The 18,630-nt window shown below is 38.7% G+C and overlaps 1 protein-coding gene across 2 annotated transcripts in view; it reads right to left on the bottom strand.

Annotated features, from left to right (window-relative positions):
* Positions 1-466: 466 nt before the first annotated feature.
* The window catches only part of LOC105451840 (protein timeless homolog), a 99,351-nt gene continuing 81,187 nt past the window's right edge, over positions 467-18,630 (bottom strand). For both annotated transcript variants that reach the window (XM_011692529.1, XM_011692539.1), the window contains 13 exons: positions 10,709-10,786; positions 10,549-10,639; positions 10,018-10,216; positions 9,417-9,654; positions 9,001-9,101; positions 6,599-6,698; positions 5,221-5,355; positions 2,707-2,934; positions 1,838-2,122; positions 1,678-1,776; positions 1,204-1,359; positions 927-1,013; positions 467-834 (listed from right to left, as the gene is read on the bottom strand). In XM_011692529.1, the coding sequence (XP_011690831.1) occupies positions 605-834; positions 927-1,013; positions 1,204-1,359; positions 1,678-1,776; positions 1,838-2,122; positions 2,707-2,934; positions 5,221-5,355; positions 6,599-6,698; positions 9,001-9,101; positions 9,417-9,654; positions 10,018-10,216; positions 10,549-10,639; positions 10,709-10,786 (2,027 nt within the window). In that variant the 3' untranslated portion in view covers positions 467-604. The remainder of the gene's footprint in view (positions 835-926; positions 1,014-1,203; positions 1,360-1,677; positions 1,777-1,837; positions 2,123-2,706; positions 2,935-5,220; positions 5,356-6,598; positions 6,699-9,000; positions 9,102-9,416; positions 9,655-10,017; positions 10,217-10,548; positions 10,640-10,708; positions 10,787-18,630) is intronic.

The following is an 18,630-nucleotide window of genomic DNA, read 5'->3' as shown; positions in this document are numbered from 1 at the left end:
AGACAGCGTTCGCCAGCCGGCACCGCCGTCCTCGCATGTTCTCTTCGTCGTTACTTGGCGAAATGTGGACGCCTTTCGGGAACTGTTTTTCTTGGCATCCTGAAGTGCATGCTGGGTGCCACGTATAAGGGCGTACCGCGATGAGGAACACGTGGAACCTTGACGAAGCTCACAACGTCTAGGACGTATGCTCCCGGTACAAGCGTTCGCGGATAAAGCCGATGCCTGTAGTTTCACGAACCTCGCCTTCCCAGCTGAAGCTAACAATGTTAAAGCGGTGACATTCTTTTATCAAAATTGAGTTAAAAATAAATTTGTTCCTAAAACATGGTATAATTATATTAATTATGACTTTCACTGTCAAAATTGAATATTTATCACGATTTTTTTTATCGCAGTAGTTTCTCATCTCAACAAAGTATTTATTAATAATCAATAGAATAATCTCGATAAAACATATTTTAATTTAATTCGTCCTTTAATTATTATTTCAATTAAGGACATATTCGAGTAAAAGAATAATATATTATGAAAGTATAACCGTTTTGAATGCATAAGAATATCTTAAATATCTAGAGTAACGAATACATAAACCCATTCTCTCCTAATCTTCTTCGTCGCTGATTATTACGCGAGATAAGGTGGGTCGCTCAGATCGCACGTTGGGCAATGATTCTTCATCATCGCTAATTATAACAGGAGCGCCATTTGCCTCGGTATAATCACTCCTTAGCGGCTCCACTATCTCCTCGTCGCTATCGATCAGCCGACGTTTCTTGGTGGACGGTTTATCCGTATCGGATGAAGAATCGGATCTATCTCTCTTTATGTCGTCTGTAAAATGTCCGAAAATTTACGGTTAACGCGCGACCAGTAGTAAAAAAGGGTCGATCGATTCCTATTTTTTATCAGCATACGTTACTGACCGTTCTTATCATCGATGTCCCTTTCAATTTCCATTTCCGATTCGGAGGAATCGTCGAGCACCCGCACTCGATTTCTCACTATGCTCTCTAAAATTTGATATTATTACGAACGCTATTATTAAAATGTCTAAAAATTTAATCCCGATAAATTTATTGATCGGTAAATTTGTGATAAAGAAACAGAGTGGTTTGCTGGCTCGAATAACAGAGGGCGAGAAAATGTTATTCCGTGTCCCTTGTTCGTTTAGAATAGTTAAATTAATTGATAGCGATGTACCTTTATCCGGTTTTACTGCGATTTTCACTTCATCGTTATTTTCTATAACTTCTGCTTCATCGCTTTCTTCGTCTAACGTCAATAACGTTTTGGATTTCTTCGAAAACTGAATTTTAGTAGATGATTCTGATTGTTTGGAGGTCGACGGTTCCGATTCTGAAAATGATTCAATATATATATATTTTTTTTTACACGATTTCTACATTATTTGTATGAGAATGAAAAATCGTACATTTTAATATTCGCTGCATAATAAATCTCAATTTAAAAAGACTTTCGGAATTAATTGATATCTAAAGAAGTAACTCATAAATTTAAATTTTACTCAATAATGTCAATAATAAACTATTTGTCTTTCCTACAGCTCTGCAAATATTTCGCGCAAAGGTATTTCTGAATATAATGATTCATATTTTCCTCCGATAAAGTTACCGATAAAAAAAAATAGTATAATTGCGCAAAAATATAACTGACCTCTGGGCGCAAAGAACTTTTTAACGCTTTCAAACACGTCGACATCGTCTTCACTGTCGTCTCCTCTTTCATCGGTATCGGATTGACTTTTACGCGTTTCTGCAAATACACTTTCGTAAATGATCGTCATTTGAACATCATCACTCGCTAATTTACTTACCTTCGACAATAAATTCGCCGGCTAATGCATCCCCGATGAGTTTGCAGCGTTTCTGCAGCGTGGCCGTAAGCATATTCGCCGGGATACGCCAATAAGATTCCTGGGCATCAGCCGGTGGCACAAATCCCATGGCGCGAAGGAGCTTCTGAAAACTCGGTGAATCCATCGCGGCCGACGAGTAATCTGTCAGCGGCACCAGGGGTATGCCCTCGGAGCTCTCCTCGTCACGATCGTCCAGAATGTCTTGCAGGGATTCCTTGATCCATTCTAACGCCTCTCTCATGTCTGATTAAACGTGAGATTTTTTCCCGTGAGATAAATTAATTAATTTTCTTTCCGTTAATGAGTCAATTTTGCTAGCCGATTAGGGTCAATTACGCGTTATTTATTAGTCTACTTGGATGGTAATCGCAAATAATATCTCGAGAGAGGGCAAAATATTCTACAATTCTTTTAGATTTTATAAAATGGATTTTGTAAATTACTATATTTTACTTGCATATTATTTTCAGAGCGGATGAATTCGCACAACTAGATTAAATTGACAAATTTTTCCTGAAAACAACTTTTTTTTTGTAGGTTTCGCGAAACCCGCAACGTGACATACTCCAAACAGTGACTTGAGAAGCCGTTTTTCCGACAAGTCATCTCTTTTTTTCCGCGTAATGGCTTCTGCAAATCATCGCCGTTCTCCCTTTTCTCCGGCAAGGGAGAAACATTTATCCTGCGTGAAGGAAACGGGGGGGATACGTTGCACGCGCGCTTTCGCTCTCTCGCGCGACAAGTGCGCTTTCATTAATCACAAAAACGTGCGGGATGCAACGTTCGGCAGGGAGAGGAAGTATCCGTGAGAGGGCAGCGATACTTACTCCTGTCGATGACGTCCTTCAAGAGACCGGATAATTGTGCATCCGTGTAAACGATCGTTGGTAGCTTCCGCCTGTTCTGTTGCTTCTTTTTCGTCGGCTCCTCGCTCCGCCGAGGCGCGCCGCCGCGCTTCGAGGATTTTCGAGTTTCTTCGCCGTCTTCGTCGTCGGTGGCTGAACTTTCGTTCCCGTCAGAATTACTGGCAGCCTGCGTTTCCCACGACGATTTACCTTTGCGCACAATGCATGGAAACGATGTGAACCTTTCTCGAGCGAGCGTTCATCAGCGTGTGTAAAGCGCGCCGTGCAATGTCGCGCGCGCGCCCGCGTGTATTCGTGTATATATGCGAGATATTTCACGTAACATCAAATAAATCTCGAACATGATATATATTAAAGAAGTGTTATATATAAAATATATAACACTGAATTTAAACTTTCCTTTTTTTCCCAGTTCTCGTATACGAATGTGTACGAATCTGAAATAAAATCCCGCACGAGCTAAACTTGTTTGTCTTGAATCGCGTTTATATATCACGCTGCACAGATTTTCTTTTACAAAAAAAAATGTTAATTTTAAAATAATAAAATAATCTGAGAATTTTAATAGATTAAAAAAGAAACGTATATTTTCGTGTGTTTCACATGTTGTAGCGTGAATATATATATCTCTTGTCATTCTCTTGACATTCTATTGTTTGCGCAGATATATCTCGCTTGGTATTTCTTTTCAGAAAATACTATTGGATTTGGGGCATAAATCTGTGTACACTCGGAATATTAATTTTACCGTATACCCACTCTATCTATTACAAAGAACAATCACATTTTCTACGGGATAGTCCCATATGGGATAGCGAGATTGCATCAAAACACGACATGGAGGGAAAATGCTATTTCAAAGACACACAAGGTGAACCAAACTTCTCGGCAATGTTTCATCCTGCAAGCTGTATATCTATGATGTGAGCTATCTCAATGCATTGAATACAAATAAGGGGCATGAGAGAGGAAAACAATATCCATGATAAATATGAAATTCCTTCCGGCACCATAATAGGAAGCTAAGGCGAGTGATATTGGTCCAAGAGCGGCGAAAGTGCGGCTGGAATTCGCAGTCGATATTAAATAGCAAGATTGATATTCCGCGATGATATCGTTATAGATTTCAAATATGAGCAACGGAAATAAAAAGCGACCGTAAATATTATTTCGACTATTTGAAAAAATTGGATTGGAACACAAATTTGCTTAAAGAAAATTGACAGAGTACTACGTTTATCATGTAAAAAAAGAGATATATAGAAATATATTCGATCTTTATTAACTAACCGTATTTTTTTATCAAAATTGAATAACGTTGTAACATATTGAATGTTTACTATGATCTGTTACTTGTAACTTTGTATTTTAAACATTTTCTCTGTTTTGTGACAAAAAAAATATATTCTGAATTCAATAAAAAATTATTCGAGAGATTATTTATTAATTTTGAAATATTAGTAACTGTGAAAAAGAGTGGCGTTTATTGTTATTTCAAATAATATCTGTAAATAAATCTACGCGCGAATGTTTTGAAGATAGATTGTATTATTTGTTATACATGGTTGCGGCATACCACATGGTATAAATGTTTAGCAGTTCGATAAGTTTAGATCACCGGAATAGTTCGGTTAGCAGCGCGCATTCCGATTCTATACCTAGCTTCTATCGCGCAAATTGCTGCCGCAATCCATTAACAGGGATTTAAATATCTTAATAATTCAAATAAAAATACACAACAATGCATATCAAGAATTTAGAAATTTCATAATATCTGTAGCATAATTGAATACCTGAATTCGTAAATTAACATTCCTTGTTCATAGTTGAAGCATTTTGTGTATTAAAATCAATGTTTTAGGAAATATTAATTAAATCTGCGCAGTTTCCTTCATCTCTATAATATATTATCTCTATAATATATATATATATATATATATATATAATATATATATATAATATATATCAGAATTAAAAACAATTCACACACGCAGGTACACTTCTCGTGCAATCACACTCGCGCTTCACTCGCCAGTATTAAAAGAGGAAAACGGAAACGATCTTGCAAACATACGAGCGGACTTGTCCTCGCTGGTAATATCGACGAAAGGTTTTTTTCCTCTCTCCCCCAGGTTCGTAAGAAATCGGGATAGGAGAGCGAGAAGAATCCTGTACAAATTGATCTTTACTCCTTCTCGCTTCCTCCCAAGCGTTCTCTCTCTCTCTCTCTCTCTCTCTCTCTCTCTCTCTCTCACATACCTCCATGTCGTTTCGCTTTCCCCGTTGAAAGCGAGTCACTCTATGCAGTCGCCGGCAATCGCGTTACTAGAAGACTGATCGAATGGGAATAGTCGCGGAATCGGAGGATAGTAAGAAAGACAGATGCGAATGGAATGGGATGGGATTGGCCGGAACAAGGGATGCTCCAGACCGGATCGTGATGAGGGAGGAATAAGAACGAATAGGTATACTCACCATGGTTGCTTTTTCTGGACCGCTTTTTGCGCAGCTCCCTGCGATCCTGCGCCAATCCTAATTCCAGAAGCTTCTCCTTGATCTTCGGCTTCGGCCGCTTTATTCTAAGACCGGTGAAAATCAAATCCACAGGATCTGTCGGGGACATAGCAGTTTCGATTTTTATAGCGTCGTCAGGAAGCTGCGCGGCGCGAACGATAGGGAGGCTCCGATCGTGGGAGAATCGCGCGCGAGGGAAGGTCGAGAGACGACTGTCGGAGATTTTGAAGGGATTTAAAGTTAAATCAATTAGAGCTTACGAAGAGAGACACGGGCGGACTTTATCTAAAGGGGACGGACTTTATTTCACGTCGACGAAATGTATTTATAAGTCAATTCGACATAGCTCTCTCTTTACGTACTTATAATTTAACTTCTCGAAAGATTATAAGGTACTTTACGTATATATAAACGCGATTCCGATTATTAAGCGTAAAACGCACTCGCGTTTCCGAGATTTGTTGTGAAACAAATTTAATTTGGAAAAGAATTATCTCCCTTGCGACGTGACATTTTTCGTGAATACTTTCGTCTGCCCGTTGGGAGTTCTAAGGTTAACAACCCGCGGAGTAAGAACACGGCAGAATAAAACACTTTGCGGAAATTTTTGAAGGGGGAGGCGAAGAAAAATGCCCTTGACATTTCGTGGACATCTGAGAATTACGTTTGGCGTGGAAGCGACTTCGGAGATTAAAAGTTATAGAGAGCGGCGGATTCGTATGAAAATGAAACAAGTTTTACAAGACTTCTCTGAAAATGTCTCTGTCAGGAAGGATATTATTCTTCGTTCGTCCCGGCGGATTCGAAATTATTACTACAAGCAGCCAAGCGTGTCCGATGTTCGGAGCTTAATTAAATCCTAGGAATCGTTCCGGTGTTAACGAATTCTCGCACGAATTTCGCATTCGCGAAATATTTCAACAGTTTCGGAACGCGAATAACGGGGCTAGAATTAACGTGGAAATTTACGGCGAATTTCTATCGTGAAAATTTATATCGGGAATTGGGTTAAGGCCATTTTTAGCCCGTATGATTCGCAGATAAATTACAAATTACAATAAACGGCAATTACTACAATATGCTGCCGGATTCTCACAGAAATTTATACTGTCGTAAACTTCATTCTTCGTTCCATTTACCCGTGATTAATAATTGCATTTAATTTTGATAACAATTTAACGACATTAAAAACTAACGGACAGAAATATCAATAAATGAAGGAAAATTCCAAAGATTCCAAAAATTGTCCGATTAAATTTGTACTTTCAGACAATAGGAAAGAAATTAGGACATATGATCAGAAATTAGCTTGAAGAAAAAAATAAATTTAAAAAATTACCATCATCGTCTTTCAACTGTGTCCAAAGTTCCGTAAGCTGGGCGATTTCTTCCTCAGACCACTCCTTAGGTAATCTCTTTTGTACCTCAGCTCGCACGCCCTAATTAATTACGAGATTTAAGAAAATAGGTTAAAGACCACGTACATCGTTCGTGATGGAAAGAGATTAAAATATTTTTAGTCCACTAAAAATTTTCGTAATATCAAACACGGTTACGATCATTGTTAAACAAAATTATAAAATAATGAGCAAGTTACGAAATGTAGTAAAATAAATTTTGCATTTAATATTGATTCGGCGATAACACCGAATATAGTCAAATAATCACGCGGTACAGGGGCTCGATGAATATCGATATCTTTATAAATATTATATATACGTAGGTATATATAAATTAGCACCCAGCTATTCAACCTCTATAATCTTCTCGGAAAGTACTTTGCGTGCGCATAATCTCCAAGCTTGATGAGACAAAGCGTTCCGTGTATAATCTCTGGAGAGAAGCTTCTAAGTCAGTAGGCGTATATATTTAAAAAGAAGAAGCTTCTCTGGGTCGCTCGTTTTCCAGCGATTACGCTCCACCCTCGGCGAAACGAGGCCCCTAAATGGCCGTCGGGGCAATATCGCGCGACTTCCACGGACTAAATGAATGTCAAATGAATACTCGGCCGGTAGTCTCTGGCCTCGGCCGCACTCTCTTCGTTCAAAGAGACGGAACGTACTCACGCATGAAATTATTTAAATGAAACGCTTCCGCGGCTAAGCCTTTCCACCGGAAGGCCCCGCGAAGGAATCGATAATACTTCGGAGGAAACGTTTCCGCCAGCGTAGCCACCCCTCGGTTTCGCCGGTGACTGCACGCTTGTGATTAATAGCGAATTAAGACCAGAGGGGGAAACAAATATTTTTTTTTCTCACCCCGATAGCGGCTGGTTAATGTCGTGAAATATTATCGAAAAATTAATCATACGTCATGTTCGATCTTTTTTTTTTTCGACAAAACAATTACTTACAAATATGTTTCGCTTAATCAAATTTTCAGTAAACGACTGTAGTTTGAGGAGAGATCGCAAACGGTCGACAGCATTAATTAAACAGCGTTTTGTTTTAAAATAATAATTGTGAATTGCTGACGCCAAAAGCGCTGACGTCTTTCGAGCGAAGAAAATTTTTTGCTGAATCTCTTCTTATGGTATGTTTCATCTACAAAAAGCGCAGCGGAATAAGATCCGGTATTGCGCATTGCATCGCTTATCCGCCACGCTTTTTTCCCTTGTTAGGAGCTCCCCTACAAACTCAATTAATTTCAAGTTTTAAATAAGCCGGTAACTAGTTAGTAACTCCTCTGCCGCAATAAGAAGCTTGATTAACGCATTCCCATGCTTTATCACCGTATTGCAGCGTGTATTTTCAGAAGAAAAGAGTTATAACGAAGAAAAAAAAAGGAACGCTTTCAAGCTTGGCAAGATTAATATACTTCTCGGAACGTTTCTTTAGAAAATGTTAATGATTCGAAAAAAAAATAACAGTATTACGTTTCTAAGGTTTATTAAACATCAAATATTCCCGAGATTGTATGATCCTACTGTAGTAAGTTTGTGCTAAACTATTTATGAATTAAATCAAGTATTTCAATTCAACTTTCGCTGTCAAAAGTTATAGAATACCCGTTCATAACACGCGCATTTACAGTTCAACAAACACAACAAAGCGCCCGGGTCACGTTCCCTCCGCGTTTTCGTATAAGCCCGAGGGGTGATGCAAATGTTTATACGTATGTCGTAAGGCAGAAGGCAAACAAAACGATAGCTTTTCTCAAGGAACCGCCGGTTTTAGGATCGCCAGGGTTGACGAGAGGGTCGCACACAGACATTTCCTATGCTCGCGCGGAGAAAGGGACTACCGGCTGGATGAAAGGAACACGCAGCTCGCGTCGGAAACCTCACGCAACGGTGGAAAGGAAGAGAAGCGAAGAAACGAGGGTGGAAAGTCTCTCACCCCGTAGAGACGTATTGTCTCCGGAGAATTTACAGTTCCTGTAGCAATTCCCGGCTCCATTTTTTGCATATGTTCACCCCGTCAGCGGTGGTAGTCTAGAAACTTATTTTTCGAGGCCGGGTGAACGGCCCCACTCCGCCCTTCCTTCCCTTAAGATTCTCGTAAATCATTGATCTTGTCAGGCGGAGCACAACGGGGAAGTGCCGCGGGGGCATACGGATGGACCGTTACTTTTTTAACGGAGGTACAGAAATTTGTTTACTAAATCTTTTAAGGCTGTTTCTCCGCGAAAGAAATATTAGATTAAAATAAATGAATTATTATTGGAAAAGATTCAAGATCGTTTGTTTCCTTTAGTGCCTAAACGATTACATATAAATGTAAAAAAAAAAGTGAAACTAACCTTAGAATTGACGATCAAACACATTTCCTTGAGCTTCTTGATGATGATACGTCGCGTTCTATTTTCATTGATGACATGCTCCAATATCCAATCGATTAAATCTATAAATTTATAACAACGTTACAATTATCGCATGAGTGATTCGATCCAGCTTGTATTTTCATTGTTTCTTGTTCTGGATATTGAAGAGTAAATGAAAATATTTTTTATCAATTTAGACAATATTAAATTAAATGTTAGAAATTGCAGATTTAACATCGCACCGAATCACTCATATTCCTTGAATCTTCGTCTTACGTTACGTAATAAAAAGCTCTATATTTTGGGCACGTTCTCGTAAAAGGCACTAATTTATCGAGTTCAACGATGTGTGCAGGAGACTCCTCCGTGAGAAATGGACGATATAAAGAGTTTACCTTGAGGATATTTGTTAGTCTGATGCTCCATGAAGAGGGTACGCAGCTCGTCCTCTTCCGCCTCCGTCCAGGTCGCTCGTGAAACTTTCTTGTTAGTCGTTTCCGCGTTGTAGCCATCCACGATTTCTGTCGCGTCGCGAGTAGTCTTCCAGAAGAGCAGCTCCATGTACGACTTCCGGTTCTTCTGGGCGACTTCGATGAAACGGCGGATTATGAAGACCGCGAACTTTTGGAGCTCCTAAAGCAAGGAATCGATTTTTCTACTGCTCGACGAGTCCACTTCTGTGGACCATTAAGCTCGATACGAGGACGCAATAAAAGCTCGCTGGTGAAATTTATCGCGCGATACAAGAAAGGAAAAGAATTTTTATCACTAACTAAAGAAACAGCAAAGTCTTATCTATGTTCTTATTATGTGCAAAGGGCGATAAAGCGTAACGTCGCGAAGAACAGGAAATCTGTTGAGAAAAATATCGGACTGAATAATATCATAAGGGCAACGTTAACGATTTTGCAAACCTATATAACATATAAGATGCAATTATTGCATTTACGTAATTATTGCAGTTAGCTATGTGACTTATTCTATGTGTCTCATTACCTTATGTGCAGGATCCTTTGACTCGAGAATTCTTTGAAAGATCCGAAATATGGACGCTTGAAATATCATACCCGGCATTTTACAATTCCAAGCAATCCGATGTAGCATTTTCGTTACATAGTGATTTACTTCGACTGTGTTGTTTTCGAATTGTTGCATTAGTAGGGCTAAAGCCTTGACGATCTTCACGTTGGCGAACCTTTGAATGATATATCACTTTTTACATAAATACTGTCTTATGTTATATCGCATACAGAAATATCTTGTGTAACTAAGTCAGAATTTCCTTTTAAGAGATCATACGGGAAAAGAGTTCGAAGAACAGATAATAAAATATTACTTTTGTACAACTTTAAACAAAGAACAAAACTTTAAAAACTAAATTTGGATCAAAATTTTCCTTGATTTAACCAAAATAATTCATGTTTAAGAACAGATTATCAATATAAAAAAAACTGATTAAACAATTTATTATGAGTAAAGGAGCAATAGACATATAGGGCATTCCACTACTATGCTATATTATCGCACCTTTGAAGAAATTCACCCAATTTAAAATCAGCTTCTTGGAAAACAGTTTCCGCTTCTTCTTCTTCTTCATCTTCATCCTCTTCTTCCTCATCTATGAAAAGTATGCATATGTGTATGTGTATATAATTATTAAAAGATTAATAGATATTTATATATTTACTTTCTTCGCGATTTACAGAATTTTCAGTATCTTCATCCGCGTTTATCGTTTCTTGAATGGCCATCTGATCTTCTATCACTAAAAATAAGATACTTATATTAAAAAATATATTAAACTCTCTTACTAAATTGCTAATAACCTATTATTTATTTCAGTTTAGAATCTTTATCCTTATTATATTCCAAAAATTCTGGAGATAATAATAGTGATTTCGATATGTAGATGGGAATATATAAGAATCCTTTAAAAATACATCGGTGAAGCGTTTTAAATCATCGCGAAAAGTTTTCCCCCGGGCAAGTTGTTGCCCTAAAGAAAGCTTTCCACCGTCCGAAGAATTCAGTTTGTCCAAGTGACGGTGACGGTGGTGCTATTTCAGCTTAAAGTTTTAATTGTCTCTTCTCCGCGGTCTGCTCAACTTGAAACAGTAATTCGAGATAAAATAAAGCACTCGTCCGACCTGCCGTGTTTTTATCTCGGATTTTTAAATGTTTCATCCCCGTTGATGTATTAAAAGTGTTAAAGGAAACTTTTGGTCTCCCAGCGTGGAGTATCTAGTACAAATCCAGTTCTTTGATAGATACCTTTCTAAGGAACTTTTCTTTCATTCTTAGAGAAATTTTTTCGTTACTAAATACAGAATGGACTCTGCAATAAGATAAAAATTTTCATGGAAAAATATTAGGAGAGACTAATATTTTATTCTAATGTTGATTTTTGTCAGAAATTTTTTTTTCCTTCTTTTGCACATCAAAAAATGTCGTAGACTTTCGACAAAGTAATAACACCTATCTGATTTCAAATCTGATTTAAAAAAAATATGCATCGCTCGCTTTAAGTATTGTTTTGTATTAGGAAGAAGAGAATAATCTCAAGCTTATGCATCTTAAGTGTAATCTGGGTTTTCGGGCCAGAAGGGAGAGGTAACTTCTTCCGTGATTATATTAGATTGGCCAAATCATCGAATATACCCAAAGGATTGTGCGCTGAACGCGAGAATTATCGATTCAAGCACGACCGACGTGGAGAAGAGCTTGCAGCAGCTCGTTGCGCTCAACTATCGATCGTCCTCCGCAATTTCTCCGCGATATATACCCACGCACGATGTATGCGAGAGTGCACATGTATATACAGGCTACTGTGTATGTGTACGTGCGCGCACGTACACGCGCGTATGTACAAAGATCGGCAACACGTGGTACGGTCGCACGAGCTCGTTAAGCGGTTAATACTCATGTTTCAACACTCTTCAAGCATGCAATGTTTCCTGAATTAATTAGCCACATACTTAGTGATCACGCGGAAACGTAAGGAAAAAAAAAGTTGCGCTTCGGCCTTGTTTTCAAATATACCTGTGAATGATTGTACAATATCGTTAAATTCCACGACTGTACTCCCCGACCAATTTGGAGTCGATTTTTTTTCACGCTCTAAATCCGTTTTTTATCCGCAACGAAAAATAGTTCGGCACTACCGTGCCGAACTATTCTACATTTGTACACAGTTCTCTTATTTTCGAATTTGCTGGTTACCGAACTTTCCTCGTTAGTCACTCTGTCATCAACTTTTTTACCCTGAACCTTTTTTTTTTGTCAATGTTAAAGTAAATAAACACCGCACAAATAAGCACGTTGAACATTTTTGTCATGTTAAAGCGCACGTAAATAAGCGCACGCAGCTGATATCAAATTATTAAAATAACAAGTCCGATAAAATGCGCGAGCGAACGAAACCTTCAATTTAAACGAAATTTCGGAAAAATCCAATTTCCAGAAAAATACCTTAGTTGACCCAAGTTTTTATGAATACATGTAACTCGAATGTATGTAGCGAAATACATGTAGCTCGAAATGGCGCGTTATACTTTCCACTTTAACTTGACGAAAGTCTAAAGTAGGTGTTGGCAGTAAGTGTGTAGTTGCAAGTTGCCTAACTCGAATTTCGACGCAAGCTCCGTCCAATTTTTTGAAGCGTACAGATATAGATTATATAGCGACGTATATAAATTCGTGCCTCAAAGGCGAGGACACGGTTCGGACAAGCGATATCGCTATAATCATAATTGTAAATTAATTTGATCGACGGCGCGTAACATCCGGACAGTAATCTCTCGTTAGACTCGAGATTGCGAGACGCTCCTCCTTGCCATTAAATTAGGCATTATCGTGGGTGCGAAGACGAGGGGGCGCATTATGCGATTGTATTACCTGGGTAATAAGTGTTGTCTAACGTACATAGAGTAGCTAGGTAAATGAGGTTGCAGGTGGTATATCAGAAGTTGGGCGGTTGAAAATAATAGAGACAGGGACTGGGGAAGACAAGAGAGGGGAGGTAAAAGGGGGAGGAAGGTGGCAGAGGATAGAAGTGGATGGGTTTATCACGGCTGAGACCAAAAGCCCTCGGTGCGCTACCTCGATGTAATTTGTGAAGAGATAATAACCGTCGTCCACGAGACTACCGTCACGGTAGTGTTGAGGAATTTTTTTTTATTTGTATTACGTATTGCATTTAAAAAAGGCAGTCTCCGATGGAATTAAGGTCTCTGCTCGGCGATTTTCGCCGAGCTCGCACATTCGATACCTACAAGCGCGAAGCGGTTGAAAATTGAATACTCTAGAGAGAGAGAAAATCTTTCCCGCTTTAGTGATATTATATCGTGTTAATAATATCGTTTACGCATTTAAAAAAAAAAGTCTTCGACGATATATAAAAATTTTATGAGTGACTTCTGGTCGAAGTTACAGACTGTCGATACTTACAAGCGCTTCAGAAATCTCTTATCCATTTTGATAACATTCCATATTACAATTATAATTCTCTCTTTTAATCCTCACAGTATCACAGCTTTTGCATAATTTTCAAACGCAAATAAAAAATGATATTTTACGCATGAACGCAACAACATTGCGCAGAATATTTCATTAAAAAATAGAATTCGTTATCCATAGATTACGATTAAGTTAGTTAAACAAAAAATTGCGATAATTATTATACATGCATTTACCAAAACGTATAATCTTTTTCATGAAGAATGAAAAGTTAACAGAGGACTAGAAAACAGAAAATGAAAAGATAAAATTCCCAACGACGGGCACATAAACCGACTTTCACGATAGCAGGAAGTTTCAAATTTAAAACGAGTGCAAAGCAGTCTCGTAAACCACTGCTTACTTGCAGTTTGATAAGACTCGTAACCCACTGGATGAATCAACCAGTGGAGGAGTAACTTGCTCCTTGAAATCGAAGAAGAGCTATTCCGATGTTTTACTAGTTCACGACGAATTCATTATTGCAAGGAGATTTCACGTCCCTGGAATTTACGACGCCGTGAAAATTGCGAAAATTGTAACCTTGATAACCTGCGTCTGCGTTTCTCTGTCGCGTGAAAATCCACTGATATTTTTGAAACGTGAAAACGTCCACGGACGGCGTTCATCTTTCTGTAATTTCGAGACAAGAAAAAAAGAAAAGATGCTGACATTTCCTCGGTCTTATCCCGCATCGTGTTCACTTGTTTCCTATGCGCTTTGCTTAGATCGATGAAGCAGAAAAAATTCAAAACGATGGTTGGAAAAAGAGCATGCAAGAGGAAAGAAAATTTCTTTACAAGAAAAAATGTATTTGAAATTACATTACTTTATTCAATAAGCACAAACGGATTGCTTCTTCTAGTATTCTGTAAGAAAAGAAAAAATTTCAGAGATACTTTTAAAATACAATTTTTGCACGTATGCTCTTTCCGCAACAATCCCGCGCAGAATATTTCATTGAAAAATAGAATTCGTTATCCATAGATCCCGATTAAGTTAGTTAAACAAAAAATTGCAATAATTACATACAATACAATTCCGCAAATAAAATATCGTCTCTCGCGAATGAAATTCAGTCGCAAGGTAGATTTACCTAGTAGTTTTTATACGAATTGAGGTCACCTGCGGTGTACATTTCGAAAGTTATTTCTTTATACATGTCGAACGGGAGAAAAAACTGACAATTGAAGAGGGCGATGACCGGTCAAGGGGGGAAAAACGGCTTTATGTTCAATGGCGGCATACGAGATAGCGAGCAAAGAGTCAGTGGGGTCGATCGAGACGTTTACAGCGGTTTGACGTTGTAGACCTAAACTAAGTCCGCAACCTGTGCGGACCACCCTTCGGTAACCCCCCCCCTCCTCTCCCCGAATTCGTCCCTTCTTTAACCAATCTGCTCGTGGCTCGGCGCGCCCGGTCGGAAATTTCGGTATTCAACGATCGTCACAAGTCCGGCGCTACTATTAGGCCGGTAACTACTTATTCAAACCGGATCGCTCGAAACGCCCACCTTTCTCCGAACGGTTGTTGTTAACGCGATCACGTCCTCACCGGCAAAGTCCCCTCGCCTCAATCTCCTCGCCGCTACCCATTCTGACCTAGCCTTTTTCCGTAACGATGCAGCTCGGAGAGATCTCTCCTCTCTTCCGTGCCTTTCGCCCTTTTCTTTTCTTCCACCCCCTCGCTTCTCGCATCTCATCCTGCCCCGCCCGCTGACGTTGTTTAGATGCAGTTTTATTGTGCCCCTAGGGTTCGTTGCCGCGCTCCCGGAAGCATGACGTACGCCGAGCAATTCCTGGATCGGGGAAATAGCGGACGAGATCGCAAATATACAAGCTTTGGACGACGTATCTCTACTTAATGCGTACCGCATTTCCGAGAGACTCATTCGTCTCGTAACGAGAAGTAAAAGAGGGAAAGAGAGGGAGGAGGTACCGCACATGAGAGGTGGAAGCCTGTTGATTTCATAATCCGTCATCGTTCGACATCTCATCATTCACTGTAATGCAACGGCACCTTGTTAGTGTCAATTTTCAATCATCACTTAATTAATCACAAGTAACATAGATGATAATAAAGAGATGCTTTAGAATTTATAGATTTGTGAACTTAGACAATTTTAGATGCTGTCGAAAGCATCGTTGCGGTATCTTTCAAAGTACTGATTTACTGAATTCAAGACAGAATATTTTGTCAAGGAAAACGTACATTACAAGCAAGAAGTGCTTATGCATGCATTATGGTAAATGTAAAAAAAAAAAGAGATAGGGTTCGTCACGGAAATAAAATTTTTCCCGTGAAACATTACGTTAACTAGTTTAAGCTTTTATTCTAACGTAAACCCGGCAGAAAATTGGGATAGCCAGAAGGCACGCGGCACGCATAGAAACAGAGCCGCCTATTAATTATTTATAGTAATGTGATATTGATCCGTCTGGCTACCTTCCACCGGATTGACCGCTGCTAAAGCCCCATATGTACTATTCCAGCATCTCCGAAATGTATATACCAGTAATATTAGTACTTTGATGGTGTGCGTACGGTTATCCATTATTAAATCGACTTAACTGTTTGGGTAAACACCCGGTTTATCGATCATTTAGCATAACAATCTCAAAAGCTAGGAGGGTTGGGACAGGGAAAGCAACATACGGGGTCCTAAAGACATGAATTTTAGAAAACTCAACACAAACTTAAACAAAACGCGGTTCCTCGATTGCTCTTTTCATTGCAAATAATTATAATCGCGTCATCAAAAACGAGATTAAGAAATTCGTGACTCCATTATCAAGGGAAAATAGAAACTTGAAATTTGCTTTCAAGTATCAATATTCCGGAATATTTACCTTAGTTGATAACAAAGTTTTTAACTCTCCAAAGTTGGAAGTTGGTGTTATCTGTAATCTGGCTATTCCATTTTCGTTTTTCGTTAGCGCTGAATACGTTCATTACGTTAGGTAAATAGAATTCAAGCTCGAGTAGCTATACGGGACGGTAATTCTAAAATAGATCGCTGAACTTTGCAGTTGTATTCTTTGACCGATCTAAAGTCGATTTTCCCACGCGACACATTCGCTTCCGCGCATTTCGAATCCGTGACTTTCATTTCTGTTGTTTCAGGTGCCGTTTTATCGCCAAATGTTTTTACATGAAAAGCGTTAGTAAGAGCAGCCGGGATTACGGCAAGTGATTTTAACGAGGACGTTTCTCTGCTACTATACATAGCCGCTAAGTAATCACGCGCCGCTGCGAAGGCCCCTTTCGCTTTTATCTCAAATTAAAACTTCGCTTCAGACGGCACGCCAAACTGATACGTCAATGTTGTCGCTCGTCCTAGAAACTATATTTTCTCTACGGTTATAAGTCATATCTTTTTTTTTTTCAAACTCTAACGGCAGCACCACGGTTTTTAAAAATTGTGCAAATTTGTTCGAGCATTTCTCTTGCTTCGTATATATGAGTCGTTGACGTATATTAATACAGTGCGCAAAATAGGAAATATGACAGTTCTTCCACTGAAATTGTTATTAATATTACTATTTTTACATGTTTCATACAGATATAACAATCAATGTAAAGCGTCAGGAAATATGGCCTTAAGAATTAGGGCCACATTGTTGGAATAGCGACAAAATTCTTTTACAGTTGGAGGCTTTTACGGGACAAATGGGATACCGCTGCGGGACCCTCCGAAAGAGCAAAGGGACAATTTCCTAGTTTGTTTTTAAACGAAGTAATTTTCGCGGAATTCCGAACCGTAAATCGATTCTTCCTGTAATTGATTATATCTGAATAATCTATATGTACAAAAATGTATCAAAAAATGATTAAAAAACGAATACAAAACGTTTCGAATATTTTATCTTAATATAATCTTTGAAATAATACATCAGAAATAATATATAAAAATATTGTAAAATATTCAGTTTTCAATTATCTTGCTTTTATATGTAACATCGTTTTCCGATTTAAAAAACTTGGTAATATCTCCTCCATTGTAATCTGGTAGATCTATTTGTGTCATAATATCTTTTGACAAAATTCTTGAGATGCTTAATAAAATAATTTTTAACGCGAAAAAATGTTTAACACGGAATTTAGAAAATTTCTATTTGTATCTCCTCCTCTATATGCCTACACCCTCAAATTCATACACGAAGTTAAATATACTAGCTTCTCTGTCCTAAATCCTCCAAGTGACAAGCCAAACTTCAGTTAGTACGTAGTTTGAAGAGATTACGGGCATTTTACTATTTTCTAAATAAGGGACGCCGAAATTAGAATGACCCAGATTACGGCACGTATTCACAATTTGCGCGACACTTTTCACCCATTAATTGAGATAGTTAAGCGGCCTGGCGCAGAGACGTGAACTAAACTAAACGGAAAATACGCTCGCGAAAGAGAAAGAGAGAGAAGTACTCGGGGAAATAGTCGATGGCGAGTAGTGCCGCACCTCGTATCCCGATAATGACCGTGTGGCGTGTCGTGCTGTCCGCCGTAGGAATTTCCTGAAAGCCTCTTTACGACTTTCGGCGTGTTTACTGCTATATTAACGACAGCGATTCGCGGTCGTTGCGCAGCAACAGCGGATTAACTTTTCGTAATGCATCATTTTTCTCTATTAGAAAGAGATTCACGAGAGTTCTTACGCAGCATCAATGAAGTGCCTGCAGTATGTACACTTGGCTTGTCCATTTTATGTTACATTACAACACACTTCGCGATGACGTCGCGTATATTGCATTCCTTGCTTCAAAAGTGATACGAGTCGAGATTGCGCATGTTTATTCCGTTCAGTTGCAAAACTTGACATACATTTGATCTGCAAAAGTAACACGAGCGGAATGTATACGTTGATCATCCTGAATGTTTGCACTCGAAATTTTACATTTTTCGAGTTGTTTTGTCGCTTTCGCTTGTCGATCGGTAGTAATTAATAGAACGTATTGTCTCGAATATACAGAGCCCGGGAAAATAGTCAAAAATTCCACGCGAAAAAAAATATATAACTTATTTCTCTGTCAATTCGAGCATATTTCTTTCATAGACTATTACGTGCTGAAAAACACAGTGAGATCGCTAATGAAACGTGCAATTTCGCGTTAATTA

This window comes from Wasmannia auropunctata, unplaced genomic scaffold (assembly GCF_000956235.1).
Source record: "Wasmannia auropunctata unplaced genomic scaffold, wasmannia.A_1.0 LD336106.1, whole genome shotgun sequence".
In the NCBI taxonomy this organism is placed as follows: domain Eukaryota; kingdom Metazoa; phylum Arthropoda; class Insecta; order Hymenoptera; family Formicidae; genus Wasmannia; species Wasmannia auropunctata.
The sequence above is the reverse complement of the archived record's forward strand: the minus strand, read 5'-3'. Positions and strand labels throughout refer to the sequence as shown.